General features: G+C 40.2%; 1 protein-coding gene across 2 annotated transcripts in view; it reads left to right on the top strand.

Moving 5' to 3' along the window:
* ascc3 (activating signal cointegrator 1 complex subunit 3) overlaps window positions 1-10484 on the top strand; it is a 328254-nt gene extending 317770 nt beyond the window's left edge. For both annotated transcript variants that reach the window (XM_078399847.1, XM_078399848.1), the window contains exons 40-42: window positions 3234-3443; window positions 4569-4744; window positions 9355-10484. In XM_078399847.1, the coding sequence (XP_078255973.1) occupies window positions 3234-3443; window positions 4569-4744; window positions 9355-9502 (534 nt within the window). In that variant the 3' untranslated portion in view covers window positions 9503-10484. The remainder of the gene's footprint in view (window positions 1-3233; window positions 3444-4568; window positions 4745-9354) is intronic.
* Window positions 10485-13219: the final 2735 nt, after the last annotated feature.

Genomic DNA, 13219 nt, shown 5'->3' with positions numbered 1-13219 from the left:
GCCAGCACATCTATCCCCATAGCCGACTTCCTTGGCCGGCTGGATAAACCAGCAAAGCTCTGGAACCAAGAGTGCCAGAAAATCAGTGGTGGAACTGAGTAAATATTAAAATATTAAATACATGAGTAAATATTAAATTATATAAGTAAATTAATTAAAATAATAAAAAAATTATTAGTATACAGTGACATATTCACATTATTTTGGAATGTCCGTTTTAACTTTGAAATGCACTAAAAGAGGCTCGAAACTGGTAATTTTGTGTGTAAATTTTCAAAAATGTTCCAATTTTCTTGACCCCCTCTGTCGAGCAAGCGCTCGGCTCTTTTCCTCTTGTTTTTACTTCACTTACATGCCTGCAGTCCTGTTGTGACCAGAAATGTTCCAACAATATGACAAAATAAAATGAATGTAAATATCTAATAATGTTCATAGCACAAACAAAATGCACAAGCTCAATGATGTCTCATGTTTTAGCAGAATCTTGGAAATACAAATTTTGTTTGAAAATATGATTATACGCATTTTGAAAAAAGTAATTAATGTTTTTAATAAAAAGAAGTGGCTACTGTAGCCTGTTCATTGGGAAAATTATTTGGATTTGTAATTTATTCTACAATCTGCCTCTGCCAGTTTGGCACGACAATCGCAGCTAATATATATGAAAAAAATATTCTGGAAATTATTGGGTTTAAAGCACCAATTTAAGTGCTAATTGCAGTCGTAATGAGAAAAGGCAGTCATCACTATGAGATTTGCATCTGTTCTGCCATCAGTATGCTCTGAACGGCTGGTGACCACCCGAAGCTTTGCCAGCTAATTAAATAATTGCATGCGGGGAGGTGTTCTCATCTGATTCAAATGATGAAGATTAATCCTTAGATAAATATGTTTTGATCGTATTGAAATGTTTTATCAGCCTCGGCTGCAATAGCCTAGTTTTTATTTTTTAATCAAAAAGCAGCTACCATCTAAGAGCTTTGTGATTTATTTAAGCAATAAATTATCTTCTGTAGCTGCATTAGCACAATAGCACTTGAACACACGGATAAACAATGTGTTGTTATCTTGACTGTTCTCCATATAAATAGTACTAGTTCTGCTTCAATATGTTCTAGATGGACAAATTTTTTTGAAGTGGTTTTGAGGGTTTCTTTTACCTATAAACTCCTTCACTCTGTTCACCTCAGTTGCCTTTGGCAGTGATGACATTATCTGCAGTTGTGATATTTTATATGTTAAAGTCCTTATTTAAGTGAGAATATTATTTTGGTGCCTTAGTATTTGTGTCGAGGATTTTTTTTTTTCTTAACATTTGGCAATAAACTCTGTCACCTTCTGCACCGAGAAGGTTGAAGAGGGTGTCACCTCTTCTCTGAGGAGAAGAGCCATGAACAGTGACCGTCTTCCTCACAAGAAAGTAGAGCAAGGGGAAAGTACTCTGAGGAGAGAGGAAGACAGCATCTTATTCTGCACAGAGGAGGCAAGGGCAATTTCTGTCTTTAAGCAAAAGAAAAGAAATGGGAATCATATTTGCAATGATTATTGGACAACGGTAAAAGTATTCAGAACAATGATAGGAGAAAAGTATGTCCCAAGCCTGTGGTGATTACCTATAGTTTTTGCATTATTCACTGTTGCACCCGAATTTCAAAAAGTAATGCACTTGTCAGTTGGATTTGCTGCAATTTTGAATTGGGACAAATGATGCAACAACTTGCATTTATAAAGCAATTTTAACATGGTAAACTACCCACATGCTTTGCCCTGAACGGAAGAACCAGAGGCAGCAGGTCGGTCAGACCCTCTAGTCTACTGCACTATTGAGTAACACCATAACTGATCTGATCTTCCCTTTCGTGTCACTGGATACATACATAGACATTGAGAGAGAACCAAAAGCTTGTTCAAATAAGGAAGGTTGAAAAGAGTCTAAAATTAGGGGAAAGTGGTAGAGGTAGTTAAACAAGGAATTCCAGCGATTTGGAGCTTCTAATATTTCACTGAAAGTAAATATGGGTAATTGTGATGCGGCCTCACAGTGCCAGAGACCCGTGTACGATCCTCACCTCAGATACTGTCTGTGTGGAGTTTGCATATCCTCCTTATGAACACACAAGTTTTCTCCGGATACTCTGGTTTCCTCCCACATCCCAAAAACGAGTTGGGAGGTTAATTGGCCTCTGAAAATGGCCCCTAATGTGTCGGGAGTGGAAGAGAAAGCTGGATAACATAGAACTAGTGTGACCAGGGGATCAATGGCCAGTGAGGGCTCGGTGGGCCGAAGGGCCTGTTTCCATGCTGCACCTCTAAACAACTGAAAACTGCCATGTATCTATACATGATGTCTATCCAATAAACTTATTCATTCATTCATTCATTCGTTCATTCATTCATTCATTCCTCAGAGCATCCAGTAGTTCAGTGAGGCTGGAGAGAAGCCAAGAATGGCTCATTACTGGCTTCAGGAGTTTAGGAAGAAAATAATTTGGCAAGAGATATAACCAATGAGGAAAGAATGAAGCCAATCAATTGTCTCCATAGTGGAGCATGTGAGAAAGAATAAGAGGATTATGATGTAGATAACCATATTGATGGCTTAAAAAGAGGGTAAGAAGAACTCACAGGTGTGGAGTGAGTTGTGGTAATGCATCCTGATCACAGAATGTATTGCTCATTACTTTGGTGAAGGTCATTCCAGTATTCTTGCATGGCAGAAGCAGAATTTGTGAAAAAAGTGAACAATAAGCTGAGGTGGAAGTGTGTTTAAAGATGGGAAGGAACGTTGGAAGCGCGATAACAGGAAACAAGGTGAGTTTTTGAGGAAGCCACTGTTAATGGCAGTTTTGAAAGGCAGAAGGACTGTGCCTAAATAGAGAACCAATTATAGCATCAAAATGCATTAAGATACAGTGAGGAAAATGAGGGAGAGGAACAGGAAGGAAAATTAGCCGTTGTTGAACTTAAAGAGAGCAAGAGCTAGATACTAAGGATGAGTTCAACATCAGGAGCAGTGCAGAGAAACTGTCCCTTTAGCTGATCTCACTAATGCATTCTGATCTGAGATCCAAATGCACATAATGTTAACATATTTTTGCCTTTTACTTTCTGTGTTTTAATTCTGAGTAGCTGGAAATCATTCTGAAAGCCGCACTGAAAGCTGCTTTGTAAATTGAGTCCACTGTCGTTAGCGAGGGATTGTCTAATTATTCAAACTTCTTTCAACCTTTTAGGCTTGGAATTTCTTGTCCCATCTTCCAGTCATCGAAGTTAGTCTGAGCATCAAGGGCTGGTGGGAAAATGCTCCAAAGGGGAAGAATGAGAGATTGTTGCCTAATGTAAACACTGGCTTGCGAGATGAGAAAAACTGGACACAATTACATGCGGATCAGGAATACCTACTGCAAATCAATTTACGGAGGATAGGGCTGGCACGCAATAAGGTATGTGTCTTCAATGGGCGATTAAATCTTGAGAAACGTGAAACCGGTAACCTTTCCCATACTTCAAGGTTGTTCCCATTCCAAAACTTGTTCTGTTAAATTTAACCTTTCTGGTTTTTAGATCAGGTGTTAGTTCTGCAAGGCCAACAATTCAGCTACCAAATTTGGGATTCCATCTGACCTGGCTTGAATTTAACAGTAATCCATCATGCCTGTCAAAAAAAGCTGCTGGAGGAACTCAGTGGGTCAGACATCTCTGGGGGGAAATGGACACTTGATACATCTGGTCAGGACCCTTCTTCAGAAATGGGCAAAGAACGTTTCAAGTCGGGACCCTCCTTCGAGTCAGGACTGAGAAAACTGTTCTTAAGTCTGGACGTCAGACTTTTTAAGCCCCTGAATCCTCTCCCAGAAGAGGGAAGAGAGAGAAAGGAATGATCAGGGTGGCAGCCATCCTTGATGATATTTCTAACAGGAGTGGAATAAGCAAAGGAATGACTGTAATCAGGTAGATCTTACCAATATTTTGCTATTGAGGGCGTGCAGCGTAGGTTTACTAGGTTAATTCCCGGAATGGCGGGACTGTCGTGTGTTGAAAGACTGGATCGACTAGGCTTGTATACACTGGAATTTAGAAGGATGAGAGGAGATCTTATCGAAACGTATAGGATTATTAAGGGGTTGGACACGTTAGAGGCAGGAAACATGTTCCCAATGTTGGGGGAGTCCAGAACAAGGGGCCACAGTTTAAGAATAAGGGGTAGGCCATTTAGAACTGAGATGAGGAAAAATCTTTTCAGTCAGAGAGTTGTAAATCTGTGGAATTCTCTGCCTCAGAAGGCAGTGGAGGCCAATTCTCTGAATGCATTCAAGAGTTAGCTAGATAGAGCTCTTAAGGATAGCAGAATCAGGGGGTATGGGGAGAAGGCAGGAACGGGGTACTGATTGAGAATGATCAGCCATGATCACATTGAATGGCGGTGCTGGCTCGAAGGGCCGAATGGCCTCCTCCTGCACCTATTGTCTATTGTCTATTAAAATTTATACTATCTAAGCTGAATTTTTATAATTCTTAATAAACAACATAAAATGTTCTCTGATGTGTTGTCTTATATTGGTTGCCAGGGCAAATATAACAGCAAAGCTACAACACCACGTTTCACAAAGGCCAAGGACGAGGGCTGGGTTGTCATCCTTGGGGAAATAGACAAAAAGGAATTGGTGGCTTTGAAACGAGTTGGATATGTCCGAAATCGAAGCACCATTTCTCTAGCCTTCTATACACCCGAAGTCACCGGAAGGTATGATCCCTTTACTCCTTACCACCCCTGTAACTTTGGTAATCTTTAGCAAGGTAAAGATATCCTAAAATACTTCACATAGCAGTGAAAAAAAAATGGTATTGATTCGGAAAAGTTGGCATTAGAGTGTGTGTCAAAAAATCAGGTTAAATGGGTAAGATTTTAAGGAGGGTTTTAAAGGAGAAGAAGAAAGCAAAAAGAAGGAGATGTGCTGGTGTTGGAAGGGTAGAATATCCAGAATTGAATGTTTAACCAGAGGAGTTTAAACATAAGGAGGTCCAAACCCATGGAGGAATTTAAATTCAATAATGGGACTTTTAAATATGAGCAACTTGGAGGTTATGTAAGCCAGAAAAATCAGGAGTGTGGGGCAAAAGGAACTTGACAGCTGGAGAAGGGAGATTGTTGGGTATACTAGATGATAATATCAATTATAACATTCCCAGCAATCTACCAAGGTAGGTTTTAAATGTATTTTTAGCAATAAGATAATTTACTCATTGTTATTCTGATTGCCCGTTTTATCAAAGTGCAAAATGGTGATGCGTCAGGAGTGGACAGTTATTCCTTGAGGAACAATTAAGGCAAATTACTTAAATCTGGATTAAACTCTTGTGAAAGTAACATTATAGTGCTCATGCCTTAATGACCATTTTCAAGGTTGGTATAACTATTAATTTAACCACTAAATCTGCATCTGCACAAAGCAGTTCTGAAAGAAAGTAAAATACTAAGTTTAAAAAATATATACAGTGCATTCAGAAAGTATTCAGACCCCTTCACTTTTGTAGATGTGATATTTCAGTTATTTCTTTTTAATGACTTTGCAAACATTTCTAAACACCTGTTTTCGGTTTTTTTATTGTGGGGTATTGTGTGTAGATTGATGATTTAATTTTTTTTTTTTTAATCCATTTTAAAATAAGGCTGTAACGTAGCAAAATGTGGAAAGAGTGAAGGGGTGTGAATACTTTCTGAATGCACTGTATTTTCTGTAATCTTATTTTATCAAAAACAATAAAAAGTGTTCCGGTTCCTCTCGCACTCCAAAGATGTACAGGTTTGTAGGTTAATTGGCTTCGGTAAAAATTGTAAATTGTCCCTAGTGTTACAGGATAGTGTTAATTTATGGGGATCACTGGTCGACGTGGTCTCAGTGAGCCGAAGGGCCTGTTTCCCCACTGTATCTCTAAACTCAACTAAACTAAACTAAAACTAAAGCAAAGCTCCATTTTGTGTCCCAGTGTGAAAGTTGTGGTAATCTTAATTTATTTAACTTCTGCTCTTAGAAATAGCACGAGGACCCTCCAGATTACTTGAGGAATGAAATACTTGGATATGCCCAGTGATAACTTGCTGTTTTATATTTGCTCTTCAATGAGACAAGTACTTCCTATTGTACTACACTATTATGCACAAGACCTTATCATATCATATCATATATATACAGCCGGAAACAGGCCTTTTCGGCCCTCCAAGTCCGTGCCGCCCAGTGATCCCCGCACACTAACACTATCCTACACCCACTAGGGACAATTTTTACAATTTTTACATTTACCCAGCCAATTAACCTACATACCTGTACGTCTTTGGAGTGTGGGAGGAAACCGAAGATCTCAGAGAAAACCCACGCAGGTCACGGGGAGAACGTACAAACTCCTTACAGTGCAGCACCCGTAGTCAGGATCGAACCTGAGTCTCCGGCGCTGCATTCGCTGTAAAGCAGCAACTCTACCGCTGCGCTACCGTGCTGCCCTGTGTGATGAGTCATTTATGTTTTTGGTATTCATTAAAGTTAAATTACAAAACACTGCAATAACCTATAGCTTTTGCCGAAGCTCATAATATTTTATACATTTGTTGCGAAACGGAGGCCATTCAGCCCATAATCTTTGTACAAGCCCTATGCTTGACAGCAAAATATAACTCCTGATACCTGTTTTATTCCTGCAGAGCTCCATCTTCCTCTACATCACCTTATTTTGGTCACAAAGACGGTATCATATTCATGTTGACTTACTGAACCGGGATCTTGTAGGTTCACATCTCAGCATGAAAATGTAATCATTTGAACAGAGTTTAAAACAAAAATCATAAACTAAAAACCAGTGTCATTACCAGTGTCTCCAGAGAAGGCAACTTGCCATCCAGATATGGCTCTGGCATGCAAGTGACTCTATACAATATGATTGTGGCATACTCAGAACTGCTCTCTGAATTGGCCTCGCAATCTAAATGCTTGCGCTAAATTGCTTTACTAGGAATACTGAGGAATGGCCAATGGACCCTGGTCTTCTCAGTAACAACCATATTCCAACATCAGGATTTTTCCTCAATTATTCTTGTGATTTCTGCCTGATGATCTGCATGTGTCATTGTTTCATTATGATTCAGAGAGGTTTCGCTTAATCTCTCCACTCATTGCCTCCCTGGCTACTTAAACTCGTGACTCTTAACCTATCCCTAACCAAAGGAAAATGCATTATCCTATTTAACTCTTGAAAACCTTGTCTTAACTTGCTAAAATGTTCTCCTCCCGTGTAAATAGATTGTGTAATTCTAATATCTCCTCATAGCTACACGGGATTACAGAGCAACACAGAAGCAGACTATTTGGCCTCTAGTCTGCACTGGTGTTTATGCTCCACTCTTGCTTTTCAAATAATAAGAGTAGATTTCCAAGTAATCTATTAGTCATAGAGTCTTACAGTGTGTAAACAGATACTTTGGCCCAACTTGCCTACACCGGCCAACATGTCCCGTCTACACTAGTCCCACCTACCTGCGTTTGGACCATATCCCTCCAAACCTGTCTTATCCATGTACCATTCTTTGAACCAAAACATTGCTGCCTTGTGTTTATCAGTGACTTTGTTTTCAAATTATTTTCCCATTTTGCATTATTAATATCCTGTTCAGTAGAGACCATTATCCCCAGCATGACCCATGATTGGCAAACATCAACCCATTCTGTGGGATTAGTATACTACCTTTAAGAGGGTTGGCAAAGTCATCTTCAGCTGTGTGGAAATATAGTTTTCTTCAGTTTTGTACTGTTTGCTGCTATTTGGAAAACCCCAAATTCTGCAAAATTTGTTTTCAACTGATGGTATTTGTTTAACTGGAGTAAATGTATTAAATGACCTTAAACACTTTTATTGGCAATACCATTAAAAACATGAGGTGCTCCAAATTTTAACTCTAAACTCAAAGATGAGAAGGTCAATAGTTAGGTAGTCAAGAGTTAGAGAGAGCTCTGGGGGCCAGTGGAATCAAGGGATATGGGGAGAAGTTGGGCACAGGCTACTGATTGTGGATGATCAGCCATGATCACAATGAACGGTGCTGGCTCGAAGGGCCGAATGGCCTCCTTCACCTATTTTCTATGTTTCTAATAGTGTTCATGTTTTATAGTAAGATCATATCTTTGTTAAATTGGTATTGAATTAAGATCAATTATACATGATAAAGCAGCAGTTTATATATTTTTTAAAGTAGGTTCACCAAACCTTCACAGATCCTATCACCTCTGGCAATCTCCCCTCCGCAGCCTCCACCCTTGTAGCTCCCAACCCTGCACTGCCCGTTCCTATCTCCTTCCCAGAATCCATAAGGAGGGCTGACCTGGCTTATCCATTATTTCTGCTTGTCCCTGCCCCATCAAACTCATCTTCAAATTCCTTGATTGGGGGGGGCACGGTGGTGCAGCTGGTAGACCTGCTGCCTCACAGCACCAGAGACCCATGATCGATACCGACCTTGGGTATTCTCTGTTTAGAATTTGCACCTTCTCCCTGTGACTGCATAGGTTTATTCTGGTGCTCCAACAACCCAGAGGTATGAACATTGATTTCTCGAGTGTTTAGTAACCCTCCCCCTAACCCCCTCCCCCCTCTTTCTCCTGCCCGCCAGCCTGGCACATGCATTTCTCCAACCATATCTCACCACCCTAGTCACCCAGTTTCTTTCCCCTTCTCTATGCATTCATCTTCCATCTGTATTGCCTATTTCCTTTTTATCGAGTCCTTTTTCCCCTTTATCCTTCCCATTTCCCCCCTCTCCCTGTCCCCTTCCTCTCATATGCTTCCCTCTAGCTTTACATTTCACGTCGCCCCTCTTTCCTTATCAGATACTCTTTTATCTCCTTTTCACCTCCAGTCTTTGTCACTTTATCCATCCACCTTCCATCACATTACCCACCGTCACTTGATTCCACCTACATCGGCCATTACTTTTATCTAGCTTTCCCCCTCCAGTCAATCTGTCTGAAGGAAGGTCCCGGCCCAAACTATTGTCTGTCCATTCCTGCCACAGATGCTGCCTGGCCCGCTGAGTTCCACCAGAACTTGTTTTTTTGTTGAAGATTCCAGCATCTGCAGTTTCTTGTGTCTTCTCTTAAAATAAAGTAATTTGATAAATTCAAGGAAAGGGTATGGAAATAAAAACGAGCTTTTAATATGTATTTTAAGGTGCTTTTAAGGTTAGCAATTAATAGCGATCAGCATTACTAATCAGAATATTTTTACATTTCAACACATTTAAGTTTTCGCTCTGTATCGGTGTAGAGAGGCTTAAAATAAATGTGGCATATTTGTTTCTTTTGTTTGAAGGTTCATCTACACAGTGTATCTGATGAATGATAGCTACCTGGGGATGGACCAGCAGTATGACATTTATTTGGATGTGATAGCAGCGAGCATTGCTACTCAGGTCAACACCGAGGTCTCAGATGCCATGAGTGACCTGGCCCTGGCCTGAATATTCACAGGTTTAGTGCCGAACAACCCAGGAGAGGCGATGTCGCGGCACAGATTGTGCTGGGGTGCTGGAGCAGCAGTGAAAGTACTCGATATTTGCCTTAGTAGATGCAACTTCTAACCTCAGATTCAAAGGAAATTACAGATGGCTGCTGATGTGACTTCCAGTGTGATTCATCTACACAGCTTGGTGGCCTTATGTAAATTTGCATTTTAGATTACTGCTCTAACCTGATAAATTTGAGTCTGTTTATATAGTTCACCAATGCACCAGGCAAAGAGCTGAGAGCTACCCATCAAGAGTCACAACTTCCTTCTTCATTACTTTATTAAGGCTATGTATTTGTTGTGGAGGAGTCATTGGCACTTTTCTTTAAGAGTATCTTAATATTAATTAGCATTCTTTCAGTGAATACAAATTTGCATCGACAGCTGATTACAGTGATGGAAAAGGACCCTACCTACTTTCTTCCTAACTAATAAAGTATGGACTTCTTGTCCATCCTGTAACTGATACTGGAGTATTTAAAAGATTATTCTGTAAAGTGTAAGTTATTTTGAATTAAGCCATCAAACTGATTAGTAATATTAGCAAGGCAAAACGGAAGTCTGTACAATCAGCATAATTTTTATATGAATTAATAGTATAATGTACAAAAAAAACTATCTCTATGACGTGAAAGAAAATAAGGTAATTTAAAGGCAAGTTGTGATTGAAAATTAATTCCCATTTTCACAGAGTGCAGAGGGTATTCATTTCCATGGTAACACAAAGGCTAAACTTGACACATTTATAACCATGGCGTCAGGTTAAACCTAATAACCTTTCTCTGCAGTGAAAGCTGTCACACTTCATTTGTCAATATCAATTTAGTTGTATCTGTAAAAATTAAGTTGTGGTAAAAATACTTGCTAGCACAAGGAAAAAATTGATATTTACTGTCAAACGGGAAACTGGCATTGAATATGAGTTTACAATGCTGCTTGCAAATGTACAAAACCATTAAACTTTATTGCAATACCAATGTCTTTTTTGTCCATTTTTGAAAATAGCTGTCGATGGATCTGTTGTAGAAAGCAACATAAGATCCAAGAAGATACTTTTTTTTGCACTTTTTCTGATAAGAGATACTTCGTCCTGGGCAGTGGTAGAGTTGCTGCCTTACAACGCCAGAGCCCCCTGGTTTGATCCTGACTACGAGTGCTGTCTGTGCGGAGTTTGCACGTTCTCCCCGTGAACTGCATGGATTTTCTCCGAGATCTCCCGTTTCCTCCCACACTCCAAAGATGTACAGGTTTGTAGGTTAATCGGCTTGGTATAATTGTAAATTGTCCCTCGATTGTGTACGATAATGTTAATGTGCAGGGATCGCTGGTCGGCGTGGACTCGGTGGACCGAAGGAACTGTTTCCACTCTGTATCTTCAATCAAACTTCCTCAAACTCAATTGCAACAAATCTGAAATCATCATCATTGGTCCAAAAATGCTCACCAAATCCACCCAAAACTTCATCCTCAACATTGATGGTCTCCCAGTATCCACCTCACCTCACATCCGGAATCTTGGAATCATCCTTGATCAAACCCTCTCCTTCGACAAACACATCAAACACATCACAAAGACAGCCTTCTTCCACCTCAAAAACATTGCCCGTCTCCGTCCATCCCTCTCCTCCACAGCTGCAGAAACCCTCATCCACGCCTTCATCACCTCCCGTCTGGACTACTGCAACAGCCTCCTCTATGGCGCACCCTCAAAAATCATCAATAAACTTCAATACATTCAAAACGCCGCTGCCCGTCTACTCACACACACCTCGATCCGTGACCATATCACCCCCGTCCTTTATAAACTCCACTGGCTCCCCATCCCCCAGAGAATCCAGTACAAAATCCTCCTCATAACCTACAAAGCCCTCCATAACCTGGCCCCATCCTACCTGACCGACCTCCTCCACAGGCACAGTCCCACCTGCACCCTCCGCTCTGCCGCTGCCAATCTCCTATCCCCCCACATCCGGACTAAACTCAGATCCTGGGGGGACAGGGCTTTCTCCATCGCTGCTCCCACCCTATGGAACTCACTACCCCAAACCGTTAGAGACTCCCCCACACTCACCACATTCAAAACATCGCTGAAGTCTCACCTGTTCAGTACTGCCTTCAACCACTGAAGGTCACCTCACCTTCTGTCTCCTTTCTCTGTTCATTTATTTATTTACTTATTTATCTATTTATTCATTTCCCCTATGTTCTCAAAATCTCTGTAAAGCGTCTTTGAGTATATGAAAAGCGCTATATAAATAAAATGTATTATTATTATTATTATTATCTCTAAACTAAAACTAAAAATATTTAATGTTTCATTTCTCTTTTTTAAATCATTACCAAGTAACCAAGAACAACATTGATTTTCTGATCATTTACCAATAATTGCACAGTTCAATAATATAATTAAAGCAAATGGTTTTTCACTATTTTATCCATTCTTTCTACATTTTAATACTTTCTTTAATGAATCGTTTTTTTCTGTTATTTGGTATATCTCTGTTATTTGTATATATCTCTGTTATTCAGTACATCTCTGTTATTTGTTTGTAAACATAGTTTTGATAAAGTAGGGCAACCTGAAATCCTTTAGTGTGACGTGTACAATACAAGGAAGGCGTAGATGAAAGAGGGAAGCGCGTTACTTTGAAATAGCTCCTGGTAAAATTACTCACTTCGCAGTTGTAAGACTTAAATTGTTGAACAGTTTTTTGAGGTATGAATTCTGAAATGAGTGAGTGGTAAATACTGTTAACCGCCAATAAGACTGACACAGAAAAGTAGGTGAAATGCAGTTATTTGTTCCTCCTTGATTGTATTTTCAAAGTAGTACAGGATTCATGGAACATAGAACATTTTAGCACAGGAACGGACGTTGGGCCCACAATGGTTGTGCCGAACATGATGCCTGGCTGAACAGACCTCATCTGCCAGCAAGTGATCCATATCCCTCCATTTCCTGCAGATCAATGCGCCTATCTCAAACCTTCTTAAACGCAAAGAAGTAGCAGGCTCATCCATTATTCTGGCTGACCTTGTAATTGAGGTAGTACTGAGTCACCAAACTAAAAACTTTAACTTTTAATTAAAAATCGATTGTTCCGAGGAGCTTAGAAATATAGAAACATAGAAAATAGGTGCAGGAGTAGGCCATTCGGCCCTTCGAGCCTGCACCGCCATTCAATATGATCATGGCTGATCATCCAGCTCAGTAACAATAGACAATAGACAATAGGTGCAGGAGTAGGCCATTCAGCCCTTCGAGCCAGCACCGCCATTCAATGCGATCATGGCTGATCACTCTCAATCAGTACCCCGTTCCTGCCTTCTCCCCATACCCCCTCACTCCGCTATCCTTAAGGTTGAACAACCTTCAAGGTTGTTTTAAGTGACACGGTGACCAAGTCACAAAATTCTGTTCCTCTTGCTTACCTGCCACTAAGTGCACTTGTAACATTATTATCACACACGCAAGTATATCTGACATAAGAATAGACAGACCTGTGTGATTCTTCCACTGCTGAGGACTTTGGATGAGATGGGATTAACAAGGTAATTACTAGTGAGGGTACATCATTTGGAGGTATTATTTGCAAGAAAATTATTCATGGAGGGTGATGGAGGAACTGAAGGAAATCCACATTAGGCAGGAAATGGTTTTGGGTAGACT

Source organism: Rhinoraja longicauda, chromosome 5, assembly GCF_053455715.1.
Source record: "Rhinoraja longicauda isolate Sanriku21f chromosome 5, sRhiLon1.1, whole genome shotgun sequence".
In the NCBI taxonomy this organism is placed as follows: domain Eukaryota; kingdom Metazoa; phylum Chordata; class Chondrichthyes; order Rajiformes; family Arhynchobatidae; genus Rhinoraja; species Rhinoraja longicauda.
Note: the sequence above shows the minus strand (reverse complement) of the source record. Positions and strands in the feature narration are given on the sequence as shown.